General features: G+C 45.7%; 3 protein-coding genes across 3 annotated transcripts in view; 1 reads left to right on the top strand and 2 right to left on the bottom strand.

Moving 5' to 3' along the window:
* The window catches only part of slc16a10 (solute carrier family 16 member 10), a 426,623-nt gene that overhangs the window by 273,158 nt on the left and 126,138 nt on the right, over positions 1 to 27,327 (top strand). The window lies entirely within an intron of this gene.
* On the bottom strand, positions 196 to 5,637 carry LOC134025131 (histone deacetylase 2). The gene is made up of 14 exons (XM_062468014.1): positions 5,445 to 5,637; positions 4,618 to 4,730; positions 4,414 to 4,531; positions 4,161 to 4,235; positions 3,553 to 3,691; positions 3,037 to 3,178; positions 2,753 to 2,845; positions 2,526 to 2,634; positions 2,253 to 2,393; positions 1,814 to 1,922; positions 1,303 to 1,433; positions 810 to 962; positions 661 to 718; positions 196 to 558 (listed from the first exon to the last, which is right to left on the bottom strand). Exons 1-14 carry the CDS (start codon positions 5,497 to 5,499, stop codon positions 528 to 530), a joined length of 1,467 nt encoding a protein of 488 aa, XP_062323998.1. The 5' UTR covers positions 5,500 to 5,637; the 3' UTR covers positions 196 to 527.
* The window catches only part of LOC134024788 (heparan sulfate glucosamine 3-O-sulfotransferase 5), a 24,674-nt gene continuing 3,837 nt past the window's right edge, over positions 6,491 to 27,327 (bottom strand). The window contains exons 2-3 of the mRNA XM_062467478.1: positions 8,499 to 8,640; positions 6,491 to 8,379 (exon numbers count right to left, since the gene is read on the bottom strand). Coding sequence (XP_062323462.1) covers positions 7,446 to 8,379; positions 8,499 to 8,605 — 1,041 coding nt within the window. The 5' untranslated portion in view covers positions 8,606 to 8,640 and the 3' untranslated portion in view covers positions 6,491 to 7,445. The remainder of the gene's footprint in view (positions 8,380 to 8,498; positions 8,641 to 27,327) is intronic.

Raw genomic sequence — 27,327 nt, 5'->3', positions numbered from 1 at the left:
TTTGTTCAGCATTTTTAACTCTAGCGCCATCAGGCGTAATATACCACGCACGAGTTGGTTGAGAGTGGAACCGAAAATATTTCAAGTGATACTGCGCCATCGCGTGGATACATTGTATATATTGATTCATTAGATAATCTGTATTTCACACGAAGCTGCATATTGTATTATATTTAAAACACAGTAGTAAAAAACTCAAGTTTGTAAAAAAGTTTATTGGCAAATGCAAAATATCAGGTTTTCAACAAATATGAAATCATCGTAGGCTATTCAACAGGAAGTCCCACATAATCCTTTAAAAACAAATAATTACAGATCATGGATATTTCATTCAGGTGAAAGCACGTTGAAATATAAATGCATTCAAGGGATTGTCAAAGTAAGACAAAGCACATGTACAGGGGATGGTTAACCAGTAAGAAATAATCCAATACTACGTTGTACAAAAGAAAAACAACTATGTCACTGAGATCAGTCATAATGAATATAATGCTTCTTGTGTTGTATGGTCAACAAGTCAAAAAACATCAGGTGCTGCTGGTCTGTTCAGTCTTCACACTAAAGAAAAGAGGAATGACAATGAGTTGGATTAATCAGAAAGTAGCTTCAGATTTTAAATATACACGAGAGGTTCAAAACAGACAGAAACAAATGACGAACCTTTTTGTGTCAATCTTCCCTGTGCTGCTTTCCTTATCTTTCTCCTCCTCTTTCACCTCTGTAAGGAAGCACGCAGAAAGCCACACCCACGTTAGCGCTGTGACCATGAGCATTAAGACGAGTACTGAATATGAGTTTGGATTACTTACCAACTTTCTTCTCCTCTCCCTCCTTCTTGTCTTCTTCCACTCGGGAGCGTTTGGCCTTTTTGTTGCTGGCCACGTTCCTCCTGCCTCCCTCTCCCTCATCCTCGGAGTCGGAGAATTCCTCGTCGCAGGCTATCCTCTTGTCTGAGGCACGAACTACCAAAAACACACATGCAAGTTCAAGTGCTGCCTATTTTTTTCCTCCCTTCCTTTCCTTCCAGCTAGCTTTTTGTTGGACTGTGTGCAGGACCGGCCCAAGCCTTTATGGGGCCTTAAGCAGAATTGATTTGGGGGACCCTCGGTGACGCCAATACAATTGATTCTTCTTAATGCTTTATTATTCGCACACTATTAGGGCCACAGGGGCCCTAAGCAGCCGCTTGGTTCGCTTATGCCTTGGGCCGGTTCTGATTGTGTGAATACTTCAGTTTAATCAATTCACATTGGTTGCACCAGCAACGCCATGGCGTGTTAATCAGTCGTGGGTGTTTCTTACTGGACATGCGCTTGTCTGGGTCGTCTGTGTCCTCGTCCACGGTATCGTCTGGGATGGCATCCTCCGGGATGGCCTGCATCTGAACTCCCGGTGCGTGAGGCAACATCCGCAGGTTCTCAAACAGACGCTGTCTGGAAGGGAAACACACCAGAATCAGAAAGGGTTTTAATCGCCATGAAGGTTTGCACAGACAAGGAATTTACTTTGGCAGGAAGGTGCATACATGCAACATATAGGAGTAAATCTTAAATAAGTGCTGTAAGTTTAAACAAGTCTAACTATACTATACAAGTCTAACTATACTATACAAAAGGTGCAAAATCTAATTAACTAATACACGCAACAGGAACGGGTTGAAAGCTACCATGTGAAAGGGGAGGCACGCTCGATAAGGAGCTCGAGAGATTTTGGGGGGTTTGTTTCATTGTCTCTCACCCGTATATCGTAATGTGGATCGTATATTAATGTACAATTTATTAATGAAAACTTTGAGGGTTGAGAATATCTTTACTTGATTTTTTCCATGTACTCCATTGTGTTTTGGTTGGTCATGTTAGACGGGCTGATGTGCAGCTTGAAGTCAGGGCCGAAGTACTCAAAGTAATCATTGTAGGGCAGTTCTGATAACAAATAAAATACAAATAAAAAAACAACAGCATGAGAAAAGGTTAGGCGAAACAAGAACTATCCTAAACATGAACATCAGTATTAAGATATGATGTAACTCAAAAGGAGTCATATTATTAACCCATGGAATTAAAATTGTGCCATTTAAGGGGGAAAATGACAGCTATTCGATTTCAATCAAATAGCTGAATGAATCCATGAATCAACAGAGACGAGAACAGCTTCCGTCCTTTCAAACTGGAGCTCACGAGTCTCTGCATGCATCGTTCAGTCTGAACACGTTGGTGGCGACTTTACGCTTTGACATTTACAGTGAGACACACCGTCTGGGATCTCGGTGTCCAGAGCCACGGCCGTCTCGTAGGTCCAGCATCGGGCCACGTTCCGGATGGTGTAGCCCCCTCCGCCCAGCATGAGCAGGGGCAGGTTGAAGGACTTCATGTACTCCACACACTTGGCGTGGCCTGACAAAGATACAGAAGAAGGGAAGGAGAAGATGGAACCTCTGATTCAGAACAGAACCATGGTAACAATGCGACCATGGTAACAATGCGACTTCGACAGGAGAAGACAAGGCAAGGCCAGGGCCGACTTACCACGGATAGTGAGGTTGAAACACCCGAGTCGGTCCCCGGAGAGAGAGTCCGCTCCACACTGCAGGACCACGGCACTGGGCTGGTACATCTCCATCACCTTAGCCATCACCTGCCAGGCCACACAAGATGGTAACGTTAGACATGACTGGTGCAACAAGTGGGGCGTGATCCCAGTTTGTTCCCCTCCCCCCTTCAGGAGCACAGGGGAAGTGCAGCCAGCTACTTACAGGCTTGAAGATCTGCTCGTACGACTCGTCCTCAATCCCGTCCCTGAGGGGGAAGTTGACAGCGTAGTATTTGCCTTTTCCAGCACCAATATCCTGAGAAGAGGCAGAAGATTAACTAAACGCTGGGATACAAACACAATCAAATATTAAGATGTTTAAATCAAGCTTTTTAGACATTCATTCTAACTATGAAAACAGTATATCCACATTGAGTAACATGCCACCCCCTAAATCTGTGCTTGTAACAGGGACAGCTGGTTGTTGTTAGAGGTGGGAGCACTTACTCGGAGGTCTCCGGTCCCGGGGAAGTACTCTCCGTACTTGTGGAAGGACACGGTCATGACTCTGTCTGTGGTGTAGAAGGCCTCCTCTACCCCGTCGCCATGGTGAATGTCAATGTCAATGTACAGCACCCTCTGGTGGTACCTGAGAGAGGGAGGGATAAGGCAGAAGTATGGAAAAACATACACACACGCCAACAAAACACCCCATCATCACCCTGTTCTCTCTCACATCTCATCTGATAGGGAGTGTATGGGGAGGAGGTAATGGACTCATTGAGTTGAGGGGTTGAGGGAAACGAGCAAACAAGCTTTGGTTTGTCTGAAAGACACTTACATTTAGTAATTTCGCTTATCCAGAGCGACTTACAGTAAGTACAGGGACATTCCGCCCCCGATGCAAGTAAGGTGAAGTGCCTTGCCCAAGGACACAACCTAATTTTGCACAGCGAGGAAACGAACCGGCAACTTTCTGTTTAATAGCCCGATTCCCTAACCGCTCAGCCATCTGACACTTACTTTAGCAGCTCCAGGATAGCCAGGACGATGTCGTTGACGTAGCAGAACCCAGACGCCTCGGACTTCTTGGCGTGGTGAAGTCCTCCAGCCCAGTTCACCGCGATGTCCGTCTGCTGCCTGTTGAGCTTCACAGAGCCAGCTGTGACACAGAGTGGACAAACCGGGTTCTCATAACAGCATTTCACAGAGAAAAGAAAAAAAACATATTTCAAAAAGGCATGGAGGAGAAATCCTCTCTGACAGCACCGAGCTTCAGTGAAGCTAGTACGACAGCTCCTATAAATATCCACGATCTGCTTCCACATCCACCTCGCCAAAGCCTGACGTACAGCTGTCTCAGCTGGTTTAGGACCACTGGGGTGTGTTGTGCTTCCAAGGCATTAGGCAGCGAGGAGACAGCCTGACAAGTGCTTCCATTTCTTCCATGTGATGACAACTATAATTATATGCCAATAAGAAAAGCTTCCATGTAGAATATATGTGACACATACCTCCTAACTGGATGGATGAAAGGAGACCAGTAACTTTGCTGAGCAAAAGGCTTACATGACCAATATGATTTTACGTTTGTGTAACCAACTTCAAAATAGGATGGCAAGAAAACGTACCTGCAGATCCACCAGCGGACAACTGGCAGAACTCGAATAAGCCGTCGAAAACAGGACAGTCCTCTCCAACATTGACTACCAGGGAGGAACACAGCACAATTAATTCTGATTAATAATTTGCCAGAACATAATCGCTTGGGTTACCCGAGGACAGGAATACAAGCGCAGCATCACTTTACAATCCATTAACAAGAGCGTTGTCTCCGTTAAGTCTATGATAGGTGACACTACAGGGTCGGCTGACAGGACTTACATCTCTGCATTTGCTTGCTGAACTCTGACATGTTATCCGGTCGAATCGATCGGAGGAATTTGATGTAATCGTCGCTGTGATATTTAGTCATCTCCTCTGCAGTGGCTTTGTGGGGTCTCTGTAAAACAAAGACAAACAGAACATGAGGATGGTTGTCAGAGGCAATCCAAGTTGTTTAGTACTAGCTAAGTGTCCTTCACGTACATATATTTCCATTTTTCTGTAGAGTCCATAGTTCAGAAGCAGGTTATGGGTCATACGGATTCTGTGCGGTTTCATGGGGTGCCCCTGCCCGTAGTAATAATTTCCAATGTCTCCTGCAAAAGAAAAACATTTTTTTACAATGCAGTATAATAAGGCACTACAGCACTGATTCAGTGCGTGATATTTACAGTTTAGGCTAATGCAGCTTGATGCATTATATCATGAGGGATAGGATTAAACATTTTTACTAGTCAGAGTCAATCATATGGTCGGCTTCCACTACTCCTCTGGGCCCTTCTGAAATAGCTAATGAATGAACTTGCCAGTTTGTGTGGTAAGAAAGGGTAGTTGCAAAAATGTAAGCTAGGTACTTCAGCACCATACTATCTTGAATGCAATGCATATTTAATGTATTTTGTCAACTTGTGATTTGTGTCTACAAAGCAAAATCACAAGACTGATGATGAAACGACATAAAACTGAAGCACGGCTTGATGGCTATGCTTTACTATGTGATAGCAAGTTAGCTAGCTCTAGCCAACTAACGCTAGCATTTACCAGCAAGGTGGACAAGATTGAATATATGGCTTAAACTAGCCTAACTTCTTATTTGACTACTCAGTGGATGGTTGAATTCACTCTGTCACATTTCCAGTGACAGAGAGGAGTCACAAGTTACTGGCCAAATAATCTAGTCTAGTTCAGTCACGGAAGAAGCATTCTCCTGCTGCTCGCGGAGCTATTGTCGCTCGGCCGAGCTAACATTTGCTATCGAGCATCATGTCTTTTGCCAGAACTCATTCTCTAAATACATATTATTTCCATACCGTCATAGTAGTAGCAAACTTTTTTCTTGGTTCCACCTGCAACTGTGTACGCCATACTCGGTAGATCAGATCGAATTCCTTTTGTTTTAGAAAATATGAACCGGGTCGGAAGCTAGCACAGTAGCTAGACCACCTAGCCTAGCTTGAAGAGAAGAAAGAACGCTAGTGGTGAGGAAAAGATCATTAAAAAGGGGCGGGACATATTTGCTTGTGTTGCACTCACGGAGGTTAGGTTGTGTTCCGATGTTCCGGAGAATTCAGTTCCCCTCATGACGTTTTCTCTTGTTGCTTGGTTGAGCTGAATGTGATTTATATAATTAGGTGTGTTAGTTTATAGTGTACTCTACCTACTTTCCATGAGCATAAGGTACATTTCTTGATGTTAGTTAGTTAATTTGTACTCAAATACAGGCTTTAAAGTACTGTATCGTATAGTAAGTTGTACAGTGAGAACGCAGGGGGAACAGATTTCCCTGGAGGCCTGAGGAAAGTGGTCCCCCCCTGTATATTACAGTCTGGACATTTATAAAGCAATACAGTGATGCTGGTGATGTATGCTACTGTGATCATTATGTATAACACGTTTCATCTATACACCAGTCTTTTACACTGAGAACACAGGGGGAAAAGATGTCCCCGGAGGCCTGAGAAAACTGTGTGTTACTGTGACCATTATGTATAAGAATACATACTGTATAACAAGTGCAAAGACATTATGACACAATATTTTTGTCAAAATAACTTAGCTGGTGTGCAGATATTCTAAATAGCACAGGCAGGACACAAGGGGTCATCCTTTACTAGGCTGGCTACACCTGGCCCCAGACTGATAGCACACATGATAGGACTGGATACTGAATAAGGCAGCATTTATTTGGAGACGCATTTCAACATTTATAGTATCATCGGTGCAATCTTTAAAAACACTTCTTAATTGTGAGTTTCATCATATTTGAAGAAGGGTGTAGATGGATTTGAGTGTTTAATAGATGGTCAAGATATTAGGATAATAGCTGGAATAATATTCAAGCCATCAAGTGCTTAAATGTTCTTTTAATTAAATATTTTTTGTTACAGAATGACACAGAATGGGTACTTGCACAGAAGACAAATCTGTTCAGAATAAACACCAGTTTGTTTCATACGAACTATCAGAAAACATTTTACTATGGCTTTTTACTAAGGTTACTGATGAACCAATGTAAAATATGTCACAACACACATCCTTTACATAATGAATTGTATGCACTTGAAGACATTATTTCAGTCAAGGTCTTTTTCTTAATTTTTTTTGCATTAATGACCTTTTTATTTTTTATTTCTGACCTTGGAATATATGTGAAATTTTAGATACATGTACTTCATGTTAGATAAAATAGATAGAAGTGTATCTGTCAAAAATAGAGTGCATGTTATGGCAATGTTAATGGAAAACTAAATAAAATATATAAACTCAAGTCTCAAGTAAACGAATAATTTAGAATAAATAACATAAAATAATTTAAATCAGAAAACCAATATGACATAGGAATTTTCATTCTAAAGTCACACTTCATTAAAACAAAAAACAGTCATAGATAAATGAATTTATTATTCTGTGTTTTAAGGAATTTGTAATGAATTCAGCCATGTGTTTTTTTAATTAAATGGTTTTACGCCCTCATGTGTAGGGCACATGAATGAAACGTGTGTTTGCAGAGTCACTTAAAAAGCAATATGGCAACTTAATATCGTCCCCAGTCTCAGAGTATTTTGTGTTATTTGGGATAGGGTCATGTGTGAGGTATATGCAAGAAGATCAGGTGCTTTAAACTGAATCATTTTACAACAACACAACCTCCAAACTATTTTAGTTTTCCAACCAACAGAGACTGATTCCAATAAGTATTTGGTCACATTTTCGTTCTTGTATTAAATTCAATCAAAGTGCTTTTAATATCCTTTTAACGGTGTTAAAAACGCTGCCAACTGAAGAACTTCAATTGACAGGTTTAAAGTTCATCAGGGCCAGTTAAATGTCCTGCCAGTAATCTGGTAAAACTTCTGATTGAAAGGATGAAAGAACTTCCTCAGTTTGTTCACCACTGAAGGGTCCACCTCGGGGTGGGTGCGTCCTTTGCTGCCAGCCAGGCACTTGTTGAAGACAATGTTAAATCTCAGGCAGAAAAACCCCCTGGTTGCATTGAAGTACAGGTTATACTGGCTGATCCTAGAGGGAAGGTTGAGGAAGCGCTCCACCAGCTGCAGCTCTGGCAGCGGGTTCGTGATGAGCCGGTCCCCGTCCACAATGTGGAACTGCTCCACTGGGAAGTATTTCAACCACCGCTCCAGGTGCTTGGTATAAATGCTGGTCCGTACAGCTTTGTACTTGGTGTTCACCTCACAAGTGTTGGCGTCAATGGCCAGCTTCTCAAACTTGTGGTAGGTCTTGTTTTTGCGCTCCTTCCCCTCCAGCACCTGTGTGTAGTCAGACACCGCCCTGGTGGTTGGTTCCCGCACGATGATCAACAGCTTGATGGAGGAGTTCATCTTGAAGATGCGCTCGGGCACCTCGTCCGTGATGAAATAGGCAGGGCTCTTCTCGATGGTGATCTGATGGGGGAAGGAGAAGGGCATTTTCTCCCGGTACCAGTCGATTCCCCGGGCGTAATTCTGGTCATTGTCAAAGAAGTGGATCTCCTGTGAGGCCTTGACCACCGCTGGGTGCAGGTTAAGCATCTCCAGCAGGGCCCGTGTGCCCCCCTTACGGACCCCGATGATGATGGCCCGCGGCAGCTGCTGAACCAGGTTGTGCAGGCGGATCTGCTCCTTGGTGGCATTGCCCTTGCGGAACTCGTGGAGCAGGCCTCGCTTGTACTGCAGGGTCCGGAGAGGAATCTGCTCCGGCACGCCAGGAGGGGTCAGTCTGCTCTCAACGGGGCAAATAGGCTGGAGCCTGGAAAAAAACAAGTGTTCCAGATGAGTTGATGCATTCTCATACATGCTGAATCGTGTTCAAAGTAGATAGAACTAATTGACCGTAAGGTCATACTGAGTATGACCGTGAAAACCAACCTATCCAAGCTCCCAACCCGGGCCACAAGATACAGGAGACTCCCGATAGCAAGGCTTCCCAGCACGAAGAGCTTCTGTCTTAGCAACGCCTGCTGTTTGAATAGCATGGCCCTCCATCAATCTTCAGGACTGCGTTTTCAGCCTGTGGAGAGCAGAGCACATAAAGCACTAATCACTGCGAGCGGAGAGACGGACTAATGTTTATTAACACGCACTCAATCAAGTCTTACAAGTGATTAGGCCACACTCACAGGAGCTTGCAAAGTGCTGCAATGCCATTAGAGCGCACGCCCACCATCCTTACGCCCTTACTAACTTATTTTGCTATTTATGCCGTCTCTTGGATCTCGGATCAGCTATAACCGGTAGCCTCTCCTGGGAATGTTTGGTTGTATCATAGTCTGCCACAGCAAATTACACAATGCATTTATTAGCCTGTGATGAGACGTGTTGTTTTTGTCTAATGTGAATGTCTCCCAATTGTATTATTGAAACTCCAGGGAATTGTGATTCATTTTGTACCAAAACTTGTTAAAACAGGATACAAATTAAATTTTCATCTAAGCCCACACGTCACAGAATATGCCTAACCAAAGAGACAATGCAGTTGTTGGAACAGGCATGACCGCAGCAAGCTGCAGCACATGGAAAGTAAAACAGTAAAAAGATCAAAGGAACAGGGAAATGTGACCTCATTGTTCACCAACTTCAGCCCTTGTTTCTAACCTAGAAAACATATTCTACTACACAAAAATGTTTTCTAAAGAAGTCAATTTTACATCATAAGACGGTGTGTCTGTCCTTGGCAACACTTCAGAGACAGACTAAGTAATCTTATTGTTTTAAGATTACTGAAATACGCTGCCTAAGAAGATTAACTTGTAGTGCCAGCCGAGGAAAAAAAACTTAAACATATCGGACATGGATGACTCTTCTGACCTTCAATTAAATTAAAAACAAGAAAACACGTTCATCTTATCATCCTAGTGGGGGCAGTGTTGTATCTAACACAATGATCACGTTTTCTGCAGACAACATGTGAAGAAGAAGGATGTCTTTCATTGTTCCCTACTGGTGCAGAATGAGAGGAATAGAGATTTATTCCTAATCTGAAAACCAGCATTGTCCAAACAAGGTAATTGGTCAGTTTTGGTATGATGGTCTCTGTGTGGATCCTAGTAGTGAACAATCATCTCTTTCAACATTTAGTAGTATTACAACTGTAAAATCCATAGCACTGTAGTATAGAAGTTTAGTAACAGTTACCCCTACAATAGAGGGCTAATTTGTAGCATAGTTTTGTAACAATTCCCCCTACAGCAGATGGCTAATATGATTCCTGGTTTTATGCAAGCACCTAATATACCAAATCTAACAGGGATGTGCAAAGAGCTCTTAACTACAACCATAACTGGAATACATTGAGTAAGGAACATTGACTGGCAGTGGTCTCTTCATAACAGAATGCCAGCAACAGTGAGTAACTTCAATTGTATCAGTCCAACGGTACATGAGAATAAATCAATTTAGCCAGAGGCCTGAATCATGTTTGTGGATTCCTATTTAGAAATGAAATGTTTTTCATTACAGTTGGTAGCATCTCCAAGAGGCAATGCGGAGCCATTGTTGATCTCACAGAAGAAGCTTTCCCTCAGTGGTAGTCTTTGGTTTATGCAGGGTGTCATTAATCAGTGCTACAGTTCATCCGGCCACACATGGAGATTTAGATCGCTATCGCTTACCTAATGAACTATGGCTGAACCAAGGTTTGCCCTTCTTGCCCTTACTATCCTTTTTCTCTTCTCCGAGAGGACATACAGTACATACCGAAGGAAAAGTTTTGAGATACATGAAAATCTACAGACAAATCTTTCTTTTGGTATAAGTGTTTTTTTAAATGTCCTCTCACATTCTGACCCCACTGGCTGAGTTGATTATGACAATAACGTTTGCTTTTTTCATAAGAAAAACATATACCGTAAAATGTTTGGAATGAGAGTGATTATACAAGAGTGACATAATTAAGGGTGAAATGCCATGGCTTCTTCTGCTTCTCACGATTCATTTGTTGAGGAAACATTTAATGTAGACAGGTTTCAGACGTAACAACAAGCTGTCACTGTTGAACTGTCATAACCCCACAAAAGCAAAGTTAAAAACTCATTAGTTTCACAAGGCAATCGAAGCAGAATCTCACACGATGTGACCTGAATAAACAGAAAAGAGACGCATAGATATTCTCTTTGACTCGGAGACAAAGGCATGCTTTGATTGAACAACCAGAGGTAGGCTATCAGTGACACAGACAAACAAAGAGAGACTTTTTTTTTAAAGCAGACATATCCTTGGAGAAGGAATTACGATTGTCTACAGATGAATTGAACAGCCCCATCAAATAAAAACCATGAGAGGAATTTCCTTTATTTGTGACATTTCACTAGAGTCGAAAAGTTTTTGACAGGATAAAAAAACATTTTAAGTTTCTTTTTTTTGTTTCGCAAGTCTCGCTCTAGCTCTAAGTCAATTTGCAGTTTAACAGACAACAGATGGCATTTGCATTAATGTAGACGAGTTTTTGTAAAACTAATCTGGCAGTCTTGTGGGGAACAGCACATCAAAGAATAGATATCCATAATAAGGCACCTTGATATTTCACATTGCAGCTGGTGAGATTTTCGTCTCTCGCCGTCATTTTCTATTTCCTCTCATCTCTGCTTGTGACCTTAGAGCTTGGAGCACTCTGACTTCCTGAATGTTTATCAAATGCAAAACAGTTCTTACTGATGTGTTCAAACGGATCCACTTCACCACCGAAGCTCACGCCAAGAACAGAAATGCTAGCAGGCATGTTTCAAAGCATGTGATGAACGATTGTATTTCCATGCTTGACGACGCCAATTACGGACGTATAAATATTTTTGATGAGTGCGTGTTTGTACTGATACTGTGTAGTACTCGCTTAGTTATTAAGGTTCCAGCTGAGTTGAGCTAATTATGTGCGCTGTTCTAATTCTCGGAACGTCACGCTGTGGGTGCAATAAAAATAGATCACTGCAGTTGGTCTCGATGGAGTTCCGTGGCTGTGAGCTCGCGCTAAAACACCTGAGTAGGCCGATGTTACGTAAGACATTTGGCCCACCAGCGCCCCATCCTCAAAACCCCCCATCCCCATTGCCCCCCACCCCCACAGCAGAATTGCAGAGCTGCTCCTTATGCGTGACGCCGGGGCCTCTGAACAGGGCCACGGGGCCTGAGGACCAGGGCCACATGGACACACATGGGGGCAGCTGCAGAACCAGCTGGTTGGCTTCACGTGAAAGTCTTTGGATCGAGACACGTATATTCCCCCCCTGATCTAAGATATCATGTGAAATTAATTATTTTCTCCGCTTCATCTCGTTCATTGAGAGATTATTCTGTCACTTGTCCTTTATCTATATTGCTTCACAATACGATTTTAAATGAGAGAGCAACATATCTCTTTATGAAGAAGACCATTAGGATGTGGCAGTGTTCCAGGTGGGAGAATTGATACCGGTCTCTACTTCTGTGAGTGTTATTTTTCTCCCAAATGACTCATTGTTCAGACCCATAAAGCACAACATCTAATGCCATATCTTATTCAGGATCATGTCGTATCCAGAGGCGCTCTCCTGCAATGTTATAACTGAGTTATGACATTAGAGTTTGAGTTAGAGTTAATGACTTCCTGCTTAAAACACACTGCTTTTTGCACTGCATTACAAAATTGTATCTTGTACATTTGTATTTTTTGTAATATTTGTATTTTTGTATTTTTATATTGTAAATTACGGCAACTTATATTTTATTTTATTGTATATTTTATTTAATTCTAATTCCACTTAGTACTGCTAGTTTATGTACCCTTAGTATAGATAGTCCACATATTTAAATTTTAGGTCCCTATATGTTTATTGTATGTATCTTCCTGACAAAGCAAATTCCTTGTCTTTGCAAACTTTCATGGCGAATAAATCCCATTCTGATTCTGAGTATTGAAGTCCACATTTACTTATTTTTGGAGGAGTACATATAACTGATTTACCTCACACCATTTCCGTAAGAATGCTGTGGAGGCAGTCATGCTAACAATATCATAAATGTCCCAGCCTACTTAACACAGGAATTGCATTCCACACACTACATTGCTGACTTTAACTGCAACTGTTGAAATTTGAAACGACAACTGTACAAATCATAGCAACTACACACTGCTTAAAAATATACTGTTAATTGATTCAGGCCAAATAACTCATATCCTTTGTTTCCATGTTTTTATATGATATACACTTTATTCTCTTCCACATTTCTGTTAAAGAAAGCTCTGTGATGGTCTGTCGAGAAATTAGTCTCTTTCATTTTCAGTACTGTCAGTTGAAGACACCGTGGAGGGAAGAGACACAGAGAACAGAATGTTTATGAATAATTCAACACTGTGGTTTATTATTGTTATAGTGTGTGTGTGTGTTTGCACAGGGGAAGTGATTCTGCTTCTTTGTCTCCATCCTAGTCCCCCTTTGAGTCTGCTCCTCTGAGCCTTGCGTCCATTTTGTGATATTACACCTACATTATTTATCACCCACTACTGCAGCACCTCCGTCCTGGACTCTGCTCTGGCTCCACTGACTGTCTGCCACTGTCCACCCCTGCAACCATCAACACGCACACTCACACACAAGCACACTCACACACACACACACACCAACACTCACACAAGCACACACAGATACACACACATGCATACACCAACTCACACAAGCACACACACAGACTTGCCTACATGCCGCAGCAATGCATATCTCCTATACGGAGAATAGTCACAAACAGGGGCACTGGCACCATCAAATGGCATCAAACAACTGAATTGACCAGTTCATCTACACACTGGGACTACACACAACAGTTCCAGACCCACCTAGAACCAGCCATCTTGTTTTGTTTAATATTGTGCTAACTCTCTGACGTGTGCCCGTCTCTACTGCATCATTAAGGAGGCTGACAGCAAACCAGATGAAGTATTAAGGTCTGTTTTACGTTAGTAGCTAAGTGCACTAATGGGACTTGAGGTGTGTAGGTGGGAGGGGAGGGGGGGGGGGGGGGTCATGTGATTATGGGGGGCGAAGGGGTGTGTTGGAGGGTGCTTCTGGCTGCATCTGTACCTCCAGGACATCATCATCAGGCACCTGCTGAGAGAGGGGGCTCTGGAGCAGATGTGCTCCCTCAACAGCTGTGCATCCCTCCTCCCCCTCTCCCCCTCCTGAGAGGTGAATCCACTGTCCCAATAACCCAACCAACCAGCCCCCAGCCCTCCAACCCTCTTCTCCAGCCCTGGATCCTGGGGAGAGACACGGCTGGGCCCGGCAGACTGGCGCTGGTGGAGCCAGGCACAGCTCAAAGCAGAGCCCCCTTGGCAGCCTGCAGTCTGCCCCGGCACCAGAGGAGGAGTGTGTGTACAAGCACAACATCCCCAGGGCTACCCTCTGCTGCCTGGACTCATCATATTCCCTTCCATTAATATGACATGCAGTCCCCCTGCACTGGGCCAGCCCCAGCACACACACAGCTAGGGGACTCACCGACTGGGCACTGTTTCTTGTCAGGGGAAAACATCTTTCCGTTGTGTTTCCGGTGAGGGAGTTCGGTTCGGTGGAACACGGTCGTGCCAGCACCATCGCACGGATGCTGTCTTCCAGACAGGCTGGAGTTGTTTTTCAAAAGTGTTTCTATGTCGGCAGGAATTTGTGAAGGATATGCCTTTACACTGACTGTGATTGTGAGTTTAAAACAGAGTTAAGCCACGATACAAACAGCCTTTATGGGATCTTAATATTTGTTGTAGCCAGAAAACCCCCTGCATCCCTTGCAGATCAGCAACAAGACGCTCCCCATGACAGAGTAGCAGAGAAAACACTTCATTGTTTTCTTCCCAGGATGATGGAATACATCCTATTAAGCTAACTATGTCAGATGATATCAAGAAGATGCTCATCCTTTATGCATGCAAACACCTAATAACCACATCATCTGTCCTTAGTCAAATACATACATATTCAGCCCAGAGTGTATGTTGTAGCAGAGTTGTGGGACCTGACTTCTAAAGCCCCCCCAGGGAGAAGACACGGAGGAGACACGGAGGAGACACGGAGGAGACACGGAGGAGACACGGAGGAGACACGGAGGAGACACGGAGGAGACACGGAGGAGACACGGAGGAGACACGGAGGAGACACGGACGAGACACGGAGGAAGGTACTGGAGTAGAGCCCCTGTAAGGGAGAACATCAAGCTGGAAGCACACAAGACACAATGCTTCACTTTCATGGCTTCACTGAGGTCTAAACGCCTCGCACCAGACACATCAGTTTGAAACGTTACTATGGGAGTCAGGCGGCTGAGCGGTTAGAGAATTGGGCTTGTAATCAGAAGGTTGCTGGTTTGATTCCTGGTCATGCAAAATTGACGTTGTGTCCTTGGGCAAGGCACTTCACCCGACTTGCCTCAGGGGGAATGTCCCTGTACTTACTGTAAGTCGCTCTGGATAAGAGCGTCTGCTAAATGTAAATGTACTAACAGTTTCCTTTTTAAACAGACTATGGTTTTACTTTCATTATTGTAGAACTGAATTCGTTTTTAGTATTAACCAACATGAGTATTAATAATTTTTTGACTGAAACTAAATTTGTCCCAATGAATTTACCCTCAGGAAACACACAGTATGTTCTGTAGTTTTACACATTACACGTTCTTTAGGGTGTCACACTAGCCGGTGTAAGTTTGAGCTGAAAAGTGTGCAAGTCATCAGACTGCGAGTCAGGAGAAACAAAGTTGAGCCAGTTAGCTCAGCAGTTTGTCCAAACGTTCCTCTGTGTCCTTGCTGACCTCGACAGGGGAAACAAACAGCATCTCTTTCTCATCTCCGTCTCCTCCTCTCATCTCTTCTGTACAGTCATGAGAATTATCCAGACCGTGTCTTAATCTTTAACCTCTTTGGTGCTGGTGCCCATGGTCCCGACGGTCCATCTGGAGGGGTAAGGGGAGGGCAGACTAGAGACAGCCCTGGAGAGGGGGGGGGTGGGAGGGCAGACTAGAGACAGCCCTGGAGAGGGGGGGGGGGGGGTGGGAGGGCAGACTAGAGACAGCCCTGGAGAGGGGGGGGTGGGAGGGCAGACTAGAGACAGCCCTGGAGAGGGGGGGGTGGGAGGGCAGACTAGAGACAGCCCTGGAGAGGGGGGGGTGGGAGGGCAGACTAGAGAGAGCCCTGGAGAGGGGGGGGGTGGGAGGGCAGACTAGAGACAGCCCTGGAGAGGGGGGGTGGAAGGGGGAGGGCAGACTAGAGACAGCCCTGGAGAGGGGGGGAGTGGGAGGGCAGACTAGAGACAGCCCTAGAGAGGGGGGGGGTGGGAGGGCAGACTAGAGACAGCCCTAGAGAGGGGGGGGGGTGGGAGGGCAGACTAGAGACAGCCCTGGAGAGGGGGGGGTGGGAGGGCAGACTAGAGACAGCCCTGGAGAGGGGGGGGGGTGGGAGGGCAGACTAGAGACAGCCCTAGAGAGGGGGGGGGTGGGAGGGCAGACTAGAGACAGCCCTAGAGAGGGGGGGGGGTGGGAGGGCAGACTAGAGACAGCCCTGGAGAGGGGGGGGTGGGAGGGCAGACTAGAGACAGCCCTGGAGAGGGGGGGGGTGGGAGGGCAGACTAGAGACAGCCCTGGAGAGGGGGGGGGTGGGAGGGCAGACTAGAGACAGCCCTGGAGAGGGGGGGGTGGGAGGGCAGACTAGAGACAGCCCTGGAGAGGGGGGGGGGTGGGAGGGCAGACTAGAGACAGCCCTGGAGAGGGGGGGGGTGGGAGGGCAGACTAGAGACAGCCCTAGAGAGGGGGGGGGGGGGTGGGAGGGCAGACTAGAGACAGCCCTGGAGAGGGGGGGTGGAAGGGGGAGGGCAGACTAGAGACAGCCCTAGAGAGGGGGGGGGGGTGGGAGGGCAGACTAGAGACAGCCCTAGAGAGGGGGGGGGGGGGGGTGGGAGGGCAGACTAGAGACAGCCCTAGAGAGGGGGGGGTGGGAGGGCAGACTAGAGACAGCCCTAGAGAGGGGGGGGGGGGGTGGGAGGGCAGACTAGAGACAGCCCTAGAGAGGGGGGGGGGTGGGAGGGCAGACTAGAGACAGCCCTGGAGAGGGGGGGGGTGGGAGGGGGAGGGCAGACTAGAGACAGCCCTGGAGAGGGGGGGGGTGGGAGGGCAGACTAGAGACAGCCCTGGAGAGGGGGGGTGGGAGGGGGAGGGCAGACTAGAGACAGCCCTAGAGAGGGGGGGTGGGAGGGGGAGGGCAGACTAGAGACAGCCCTAGAGAGGGGGGGTGGGAGGGGGAGGGCAGACTAGAGACAGCCCTGGAGAGGGGGGGTGGGAGGGGGAGGGCAGACTAGAGACAGCCCTAGAGAGGGGGGGTGGGAGGGGGAGGGCAGACTAGAGACAGCCCTAGAGAGGGGGGGTGGGAGGGGGAGGGCAGACTAGAGACAGCCCTAGAGAGGGGGGGTGGGAGGGGGAGGGCAGACTAGAGACAGCCCTAGAGAGGGGGGGTGGGAGGGGGAGGGCAGACTAGAGACAGCCCTAGAGAGGGGGGGTGGGAGGGGGAGGGCAGACTAGAGACAGCCCTGGAGAGGGGGGGTGGAAGGGGGAGGGCAGACTAGAGACAGCCCTAGAGAGGGGGGGTGGGAGGGGGAGGGCAGACTAGAGACAGCCCTAGAGAGGGGGGGGTGGGAGGGGGAGGGCAGACTAGAGACAGCCCTAGAGAGGGGGGGTGGGAGGGGGAGGGCAGACTAGAGACAGCCCTAGAGAGGGGGGGTGGGAGGGCAGACTAGAGACAGCCCTAGAGAGGGGGGGTGGGAGGGGGAGGGCAGACTAGAGACAGCCCTAGAGAGGGCTGTGGGAGGTGAAACAGTCCTAGACACAGTCCTTTATGGGGGGGGGTACTAGAGAGAGCCCTAGAGAGAAAGCACAGGAGGGGGGGGGGCGTACTAATCACACCTCTAGAAAGAGAAATGGAGGTGGGGCATAATTAGGTCTAGAGCCATGGAGCTAATGAACCTAACGAGGATGTAGCTGCATAGATGCTTTGTCTGTTTCCCAGCACCCCCTCTCCTATACGCAGCCGTCTCCATCCCTACAGGCTCCCCGCTGTTCCTTGCTTAAAGAATTCACCTCGCAGGGGTTTAAAATTTCATCTGCTCGTTTCTGCTGAGACCTATCGCCGTGGTTTCATTGCTCTATCAGATAAGTCTGCAAACGGAACACCTCAGCAGGAAACCCCAATCAACTCTGTTAACCCCTTTTTCATTTCCTGTCAGATTCCTCTTATCTCCACTGTCCCTGTTGTCTGCCAGGCTGATGCACAATCACATAAACATTAGCATTTGCTGCTTTTTTTTTCTCCCATCTAAGACGGAAAACAATGATATGCGATGAAGTATGGATCGATAGGATCAATCTCATGTTTCAATCCCACGAGCAGCCTGTTCTCACAGGGAATCTAAATGGTAATTCATGGTGCATCGCCGTTCCCCGTAACATGGATAGTTGTAAATGGGAACATCTCTGGAGGACTCTAGGTTTCTAATGGACTCATTACTAGCCCAGCAATGTTCCGACTGTCGGGTGCTCCTTGTGGAGAATGGACCAGCGCTCCAGCGTGATGCTCCGTATGGTCCTTGGTGGTGAGAAAAAAGGACAACAGTTGAGGAGGAGGAGGAGAAGAAGGAGGAGAAGTCCATGGCTTGAAAGGTTTGTCTGAAAACCTCAGCCTCATTTAAATCCCTTTGGTCTCAGTTTTACTTATTCGAATTAATGACTAATTATTAAATACGAGATGTTGCTATTTTGTTGGCAAGACCTGCGTCTTCACTGTCAGAGGGGTAACAGTAATGTTAACATGATATATTGCTGCCAGGGCCACTGAGACTTCTTTCCCCCTCTGTCACACACACATGGTGAGATCGCCTCACTGTCTCCTGCCAATCAGTGGACTGATGGACCAGAACGGTTCCACTGTGGAGGTTGGCACTTGGGCTCGCCTGATTGGTGGAACTGTCACACAATATTAGCCCCCTACCGGGTGTAGGACCCCCCCCCTCTCTCTTCTTACTGGAGGGGGTGGAGAGTGTGGACTGGCTGTCATCTTCTAATGGCAGTGATATACTTATGCCCCCAGGCAGGGTGATTCTCACGTCTCCAAACACTTGGAAATACTCGACAGAGCATTGTTCTGGAAGGACTCATTTTATCATGTTGCCAGACAATCCTTGTTCCTGGGACCGTCGAACGCAAGTAGACGTCATGTAGGGATTAAGGTTTTCATTTCTTAATAAACTTGTTTTCAACTTTTTTATTTATTATTTTAATGTCGGTAAAGCCATTCGGTCTCATACAAAAAATTATCCTCCGTATTTTAGTGGAGCTAGACAATTATCTTTTTGACTGTGATTTCAAGGCTTTCAAGGTCAATAGTGTCAATAGAATCTGGGCGGTGGGATCCGCCCCAAACAATAAAGCAGTCAAATCAAATCGAGCCCCAAGAGTACTAATGCCTTAAATACTGATTCGCTATTAATATTGTAGACAAAGTGTATCTAGCCATGCCTGACTGTTCTTAGAGTACCTCTCAACTTATAATGAAATATTGATGCGTCCATGTTTGTCCAACATGCAGCTTTGAAACATACTGCAATATGTCTGTAACCTCAACTGATGGCAATCTACATATAATAATAATAAATAATCAAAATAATAATTCAAGTCATACATAAAACATTCCTTATCATCAAAGTGAAGTTCCTGTGGTCTCGGCAAATTGGGCACTTCTTATGCAAACCTTTTTGATAAACTATGCTACCTGCATATAAAACAGTAAAGCAAGACATGACTCACAGCCTCTGTCATTAACCTCCTGTCTTCTAGCTCTAAGTCAGGAAAGACAAGACACTGTTGGCTATAAAAAGCTCTTATAAAGACCATCTATCTACACCACAGTGAGATTTCCTAACAGATCCTGATGTAGCTTATGCTGTGTGTAGTCAATCCATCTGATGCAGTGCTGAGAAGTGAATTCATCTAATGCACACAGGGATTTTTTTCTCTCTCCTCAGGCAGAGAGCACTTTTGACAGTTGGGAGAGTCCAGCACAGACAGATGGTCTGTGTGAAATTATGTGTTTTGCAGTTGCAAACATCACAAATAGACTATGACACCATGTATTGGTTCAAATAGGCAGCTTCCTCACCACTTGCCGACGAGACGATTTCGTTTTTTTGTCATCACATTTACATTTACATTTAGTCATTTAGCAGACGCTCTTATCCAGAGCGACTTACAGTAAGTACAGGGACATTCCCCTGAGGCAAGTAGGGTGAAGTGCCTTACCCAAGGACACAACGTCAGTTGGCATGACCGGGAATCGAACTGGCAACCTTCGGATTACTAGCCCGATTCCCTCACCGCTCAGCCACCTGACTCCCTTGTCATGTGTAACTCCCCCCCCTCCCCCCCACACAGTAGCCATAGCCGCAGCCATCAGCACTTTATCATGTTTCAAGAACGTTTGCAAAGTGCATGTGCTAAAACGAAGGACATAGAGAAGTTGTGGAAATTCACTATGAACCCAAGGAATGGGCAGAACTCTGTTCTGAAGCCGTATTTTAGAGTGTGTGGGGGGGATTGGCCCCATCACAGAAGAGCCGGAGCCTCGCCCATTATTGATGAGTTGCATCCATCTCTAACACGTTTGGCGTTTCTCGAATGTCAAGGAGCGAGGCAAGGCTGTACAACAGACAGGCTGGACGCTTCACTTATTACAATTAATAATTTATCCAGCTGTATTAGCTAGGCAAAATCCACAATTTCACGTAGGAGGATCTGCAGAGCCAGTTAGAGCATGAGCAGATGGAATCGAAAAGCCTTGTTACATGGACTGAAGACTGCTGCGGGTACACAGGTCATGAATAATGCATCGGGTGCATCGCCGCTGAATGATAACGTTCCTCTGTTCTCGCCCTGTGTACGTGCCTGGTGAACCCTGTCCTGGCTAGACGCATCTAATCATTGCATCGGCTGTGTTTTAAACTGGAGAATATTGTTGGAACTTCATATGAAACTAGTCTAAGGTAGTTTCAAGTTTCAAGTTGTTATTGTCAGGTGCACAGAACAACACAAGGTCAGGCTGGGCACTGAAATTCTTGGGACAAGACAACACAAGCAACCTGGCATAACATAACATATAAGTACTACGAACATAGATTACATCTATGATAAGCTAAAATAGAATAGAAATAAAATAATAATAAACCTCCTAAATACACAAAGGTAGAAAGGTAGCAAGAAATGAATCTCTCCTGAGCTTGACACTCACAACACAAAGCATTGTGCTGCACATGCTCTGGGACACTGACATTGTGGCTGTGTGTTCACACTACTTATACTTCTGCCACTGCCAACCGACACTGTGAAGGCTCTGCTTTCAATTCCACATCAGCGATCATCACTGACATTTGATGCAACTGATAGCTTGAAGTCATAAATGTAACTTAATTACATCCAGTCAGAAAAGATAGTTAGGAGAGACTCATGTTCAAAGTAGTTTATATTGAATAGAGAATCTATTAGGTACCAGCACATGCTTGGAAAAATATATAATAATAATAATACGTACAGGGTCATTTCCTCAACATCTCACTTTTGTACACGCACCCATCAATACCCCTCAAGGTGAAAATAACCTTTCCGCACAATGTCATTGTGCCAAAGTGTTGAAGGCCGTACCTTGTTTGAATGCCAGTGGTTTATGTGTCTATTCTGCCCCTGCATAGGCCACCCCAGTGGCAGTAGTTTATCAAGTTTACAGGGAAGGTGATTGCGGTTATAGCCGCGTGTCAGTTGGCCACTCGCTGGGTGTGTTGTAGCGATGACCTCGCAGCACTATCCTCATGACTTACGCATTGCTCCTGTCCTTTAATATCAACTTCAATTATGACTCGACTCTGGATGGTAGCCTAGCAGGGACACACAACAATACGAAGCCACATTGCCTCAAGCTATAGACCCGAATATTGCTTTTAGTATTAGATTCATGACTATCATCCTCCAATGTATGCTGTATTAGGAGAAATATGGATGCAGTTGAAATAGGTTTAGTGTGACACAGGATCGTAGCCGATGGCTTTTCATAAGTAATGATGCTTTGTGTCAATAACTCATTTTGAATTTCGAAAGCCTTGTATTTGTATTGATATAGAGCATGAGTTTGGCCCGTGATCACAGAGACCCTACAGACCTGCCAATTCTAGGCAGGATTGGCTCCATTAGTTTGTTTGTAGAAACTGATGGATAATTTCCAACACTCCCTGAGGAGCCGATATTCACTTCAAATCCACTTTGTTAGCCGTTCACGTTGAGCGAAACACCGAACATTTCAAACCACTGTGTGGAGGGACGCTGAAGAAAGTCAGGTGGCTGAGCGGTTAGAGAATCGGGCTAGTAATCAGAAGGTCGCCGGTTCGATTCCAGGCAGTGCATAATGACATTGTGTCCTTGGGCAAGGCACTTCACCCTACTGGCCTCGGGAGGAATGTCCCTGTACTTACTGTAAGTCGCTCTGGATAAGAGTGTCTGCTAAATGTAAATGCAAGAAAGTACAGTACAACTGGAAGTCAGTTTAGCAGAATATATTTTAGCTAGCATTGGTGCCAGCACACTCTAACACTAGTAAAACCAGTGAGCTTATAATAATTTCAAACAACAAGACCAGTATGTACGCTAGTAGCAAAGAACCACTACACAGCAGTGTTGAGGTTAGACAGCACCAACAGAGTAATTCTTCACCTCCCCAACCTTTAACCAGCTCACCGTTATACATGGTGAAATACATTTAATTACTGGAGTCCTGTGTTGTGGCTGTTCTCATTGCAATGCACCGGGAGAAGGTATTGATTTCAGCTTGTCTTCTGCCTCATTAGAGCGTAGCGAAGTTCTGCCCTGCAAGCTAAAAGGGAACCACGTCGATCCATAAATAAGCTGCCCGAACCATATCTTCCATTGTGCTGGGATGAAATATCGCAAGGCCTGAAGGTGAGCGTGTTGCAGCCAGACAGGCCCATCGATGGCTACCCTGGAACATTCAGGCCACGGAGGACAACCCTTTTGATGGGACTGATTGGGCACTTCAGCGAGGAGCGGCTGAGATCAGCTCATTTGCATCAATTGTATTGCGTAATTGCGTCATTACGATCATTACCGTCCGGCTCGTCGCCAGTCACTTCCACAAGGGGAGAGGTGTCAGAGAGGTCAGCGGAAGTCACAGACATTAACAGGTGTAGAAAGGTGAGGATGGCTCAGAGCAGCAGCAGGTTTTTATCACCTGCTAGGAACAAACGGCAGGCTTGTTCTCACTTCTGAATCAGAGTCATGGCTCTCAGGTTCGACAGCGTCGTTCAGAACAGGGATCCTTGTTCCACTGGCACTTTATCTCTCAACGAATATAGCAATATATATATATATGGGGTCAGATGGCTGAATGGTTAGGGAATTGGGCTAGTAATCAGAAGGTTGCCGGTTCGATTCCTGGCTGTGCAAAATGACGTTGTGTCCTTGGGCAAGGCACTTCACCCTACTTGCCTCGGGGGGAATATCCCTGTACTTACTGTAAGTTGTTAAATGACTAAATGTAAATGTAATGTAAATGATATATATACCCATACAGATTTCTTGCCAGTACAATTTGTTTTCCTACCTCAGCCCAGTGTAGCACAGCAGCTTCTATAATAATCCTGAGAATGGAAGATGAGAAAGTCTTTAGGCTTTACTGTACAACAAATCAGTTTAACTTTTCAGAAACTATGCCGTCTGTTTTTAGGGTCTTTTTATAATTTTGTCTCATCTGTCTGGTTCCTTAGCAACGCTTAGTGACTTTTTTTAGATCCCTTTCCTGCCTCTCATTGTGCTGAGCATTCTGGGTAAACTGGTATATATTCCCTACATTTCAAAGGGAAAGGAGGAAAATGGAGGCAACCTTCCTCTCACACATGCCTCTGCTCTATCAAGTATGGGGAGGTATATAAAGAGAGAAACATTTCACTGCTCCGTCTAAGAATTTAAATTACAGCCCCTTCAGTTGGGGGCTAAATCCTGGATGACGGGTGATAATTTAAACATGCTTGAACTGTTGGAATGGGATTTCAGAGCAGAGCCAAAAATGTATTTGTGTGTGTGTGTGCAATGTGCGTGTTTCTATATACGGTATAGGTGTGTGTGTGTGTGAGAGATGGAGCTTATCTTGCATTCTTTCCACAGCTTCCACACACTCTTACGAAATGAACTTCATGCGTATGCAGGTGAGTCACATCCAGAACTGGGGCTGTAAGCGTTTGGTTGCCACGGCGCACAGTGGAGTTCTCCAGCTGTCTGCTGCTCTGCAGGGTTGCGGGGCCCAGGCGCTGGAAGAGACTCCATTGGGAGAAGCTGCCTTCCTCCCCCTCTCATCAAAGTGTCTCTCTCTCTTTCTCCAAGTAGAACAAGTTATCCCATCGTCAAGCTTTCAAGTGGCAACAGAAGCCTGCTTGAAACTGAAATGAAACCTTTGAATTTACATTGAACAAGTCAGAGGAGGAGGTGGGAGAGAGGAGAGGACAGAGGAGAGGGGAGGAGGAGCAGGGGGGAGAGAGGAGAGAGGGGTGGATTCTGTAATTGTGGTGAAGCATTGGTAAAGTACAAATACAGTGTTACTGTGCTTAAAATGTATTTAAAAGAAAAAACGTTTCCAAAGTTATTATTATTATTTTATTTATTTTTTTAAACTTTTTTGAAAATATTTGATTACCTTTAGTCGAAACGTTTAAAAAAGAGTTGTGAAAAAAAAGTTTGCATCATTGATGAGTACTTGATGAGGACTCTCCTCTATTGTGCTTCTCTGTCCTCCCCCCCTCTCCTCTATATGCACAACACACACATTGTTTTTGTGAACTGCCATGCTACCATACTAGTCAATAAAGAGTTAACAGTCCATCTTGATATCCTCCACAGTCTAATTTATGATATTGATACATATTTTTGGTTGTTTACACATGCCCGCAGGTCTTAATTTGGTGATATTTTAGTGCAGGTCTGCCACTTCATCTTAAAATAACCCTATAAAGCAGAGGGACTGACATCAAGGCAGGGATATGAGAGCTGGGATTAATCATGTGGTACAGGAAGTGTGTAAACAAGGACAGCCTAAACTAAGAATGGGGCGGAGAGGGGGGGGGGGGGTTAGAGTGAGTGAGAGAGAGAGAGAGAACATAGGCAGATTGATGAATGACTGTGGGGAAGATTTAGTGTTCTGCCACCCCACACCCCAGACTGCTCCCCCACTCAATGTGTGTGCCAAGCCAGCAGGTTTTGCCAGCTATCTCACCCTCTCAGTTGAACTGTTGACAAGTGAATGAGACAAAGTCACAACCAAGGACAACAAGAGGAAGTAAAAACATTCACCAAGAGTTAGATCCTGCTGGTTGTGCTCTCTACCCCTGCATGAGGCCCCCACGACTGCTAACCTCACCAGAGCAACCTGCCTGAGGCCCCCACGACTGCTAACCTCACCACAGCAACCTGCATGAGGCCCTCACAACTGCTAACCTCACCACAGCAACCTGCCTGAGGCCCTCACAACTGCTAACCTCACCACAGCAACCTGCCTGAGGCCCTCACGACTGCTAACCTCACCACAGCAACATGTGTGAGGCCCTCACGACTGCTAACCTCACCACAGCAACCTGCCTGAGGCCCTCACGACTGCTAACCTCACCACAGCAACCTGCATGAGGCCCTCACGACTGCTAACCTCACCACAGCAACCTGCCTGAGGCCCTCACGACTGCTAACCTCACCACAGCAACCTGCATGAGGCCCTCACGACTGCTAACCTCACCACAGCAACCTGCATGAGGCCCTCTCGACTGCTAACCTCACCACAGCAACCTGCATGAGGCCCTCACGACTGCTAACCTCACCACAGCAACCTGCCTGAGGCCCTCACGACTGCTAACCTCACCACAGCAACCTGCATGAGGCCCTCACGACTGCTAACCTCACCACAGCAACATGTGTGAGGCCCTCACGACTGCTAACCTCACCACAGCAACCTGCCTGAGGCCCTCACGACTGCTAACCTCACCACAGCAACCTGCATGAGGCCCTCACGACTGCTAACCTCACCACAGCAACATGTGTGAGGCCCTCACGACTGCTAACCTCACCACAGCAACCTGCATGAGGCCCTCACGACTGCTAACCTCACCACAGCAACATGTGTGAGGCCCTCACGACTGCTAACCTCACCACAGCAACCTGCATGAGGCCCTCACGACTGCTAACCTCACCACAGCAACCTGCCTGAGGCCCTCACGACTGCTAACCTCACCACAGCAACCTGCCTTATTATTCACTGTTGTCCCTGACACAAAACACAATGTCATTTTATCTTCCGTCAAACCGAATTAATGTCAGATCATTCTGAATTTCAATAATGAAGAGACTGTCGGCTTAATTAAACACAGACAGCAACTTAGCTGAGGATGCCTTTTTAATTTGGTAAACAGTAAAATAATACATCATTGTAATGTGAGGGAATTAAATCACTAACCCATCTGTTTATCTCTCTCTCAGGTAAAGTCTCATTCACATCCACTGTGCATGATAGATGTACAGGCAGTCACCACAAAGACAGGGAGCTTTGTTAAAACTCCCCAGAAGACAAATATTAAACAACCCATCAGTGTAACATTGGACATTAGCATAAACACAAGCGCTCTGCTAGGAAGTTAGGGAGAAATTACTCATGTTTATCACAGCACCCACTTCCCCTTGTGGAAGTAAGACTCCTATAACATAATCATAATAAATCCAGCTCCCCTGACTGAAACATTTCAAACCCACACAGCTGTCTGGATACAGTGGAAAAACTTTTTTTAAACATAATTATGTATGACGTCAAACAGTAAACAAACCACTAATTCTATACCTAGAGTACATATTACGTATTGATTATCTGCTTTAAGCCCCAGTGTAATTTATTCCATGTAGACCGATGCAATGAGACTCCATCTCGAGAATATTATGACATCAATTTTGAAGGGGAGCTTCATAACAATCAATAGGAATCATATGCTGGTTCTCTCCATTTCCTCAGGCAGAGCAGAAGGCCAGAGGGCTGGGCTGGGGCTGGGAGGCAGTGTGTGTTGTGATTACAGCACTCCTATCTGACCCTGAGGGTCAGGGTGTTCATGGGGTCAAATTCCCTGGAGGGAAGGCCGAGATGCACAGAATTTCAATAGTGAGCATGGGCACGATTCCAGCATTAAAAGGGGGAGAGTGAAGTATGTGGTCCTGTACTGGACTGTATGTATGGAGGTTCTGAAAATAGGCCCTGATTATAGTTTTTTTGTTAACACTGGGATTGTGGGAACTGGCTTCTCCCCTATGACACACACACACACACACAAACTGCCTATAACTCAGTTTACACTGTTAAAGACAGGAATGTGTTTGCCAAGTGACGCAGAACAAATATTCATTTAACTTATGCAAATATGCACACAAGTAGATTCATTTTAATAATTGAAAAAGAGACAGCTCTGCCTGCAACAGATTGCCGTGCTTGTGAACTCGCTGCGTCTAACACCTCTCTTGATTATGAACCCAGCCCTCGTGTTTTGAGAAGCCCAATAGAACCTGCCAAACATGGAGCAGACACAGCCGGTATTGTAACTATATCACCATTTTTTTGTTTTATTCT

Source organism: Osmerus eperlanus, chromosome 8, assembly GCF_963692335.1.
Source record: "Osmerus eperlanus chromosome 8, fOsmEpe2.1, whole genome shotgun sequence".
Lineage (NCBI taxonomy): Eukaryota > Metazoa > Chordata > Actinopteri > Osmeriformes > Osmeridae > Osmerus > Osmerus eperlanus.
This window is presented reverse-complemented; position numbering and strand designations above follow the sequence as displayed.

Coding starts and splice junctions, on each gene's coding strand:
- LOC134025131 (XM_062468014.1), bottom strand. CDS start 5,499: ATGGCGTACACAGTTGCAGGTGGAACCAAGAAAAAAGTTTGCTACTAC. Junction 4,532..4,617: donor ACAGAAAAATGGAAATATAT/GTACGTGAAGGA, acceptor TTTGTTTTACAG/AGACCCCACAAAGCCACTGC. Junction 1,923..2,252: donor GGACACCGAGATCCCAGACG/GTGTGTCTCACT, acceptor ATTTGTTATCAG/AACTGCCCTACAATGATTAC.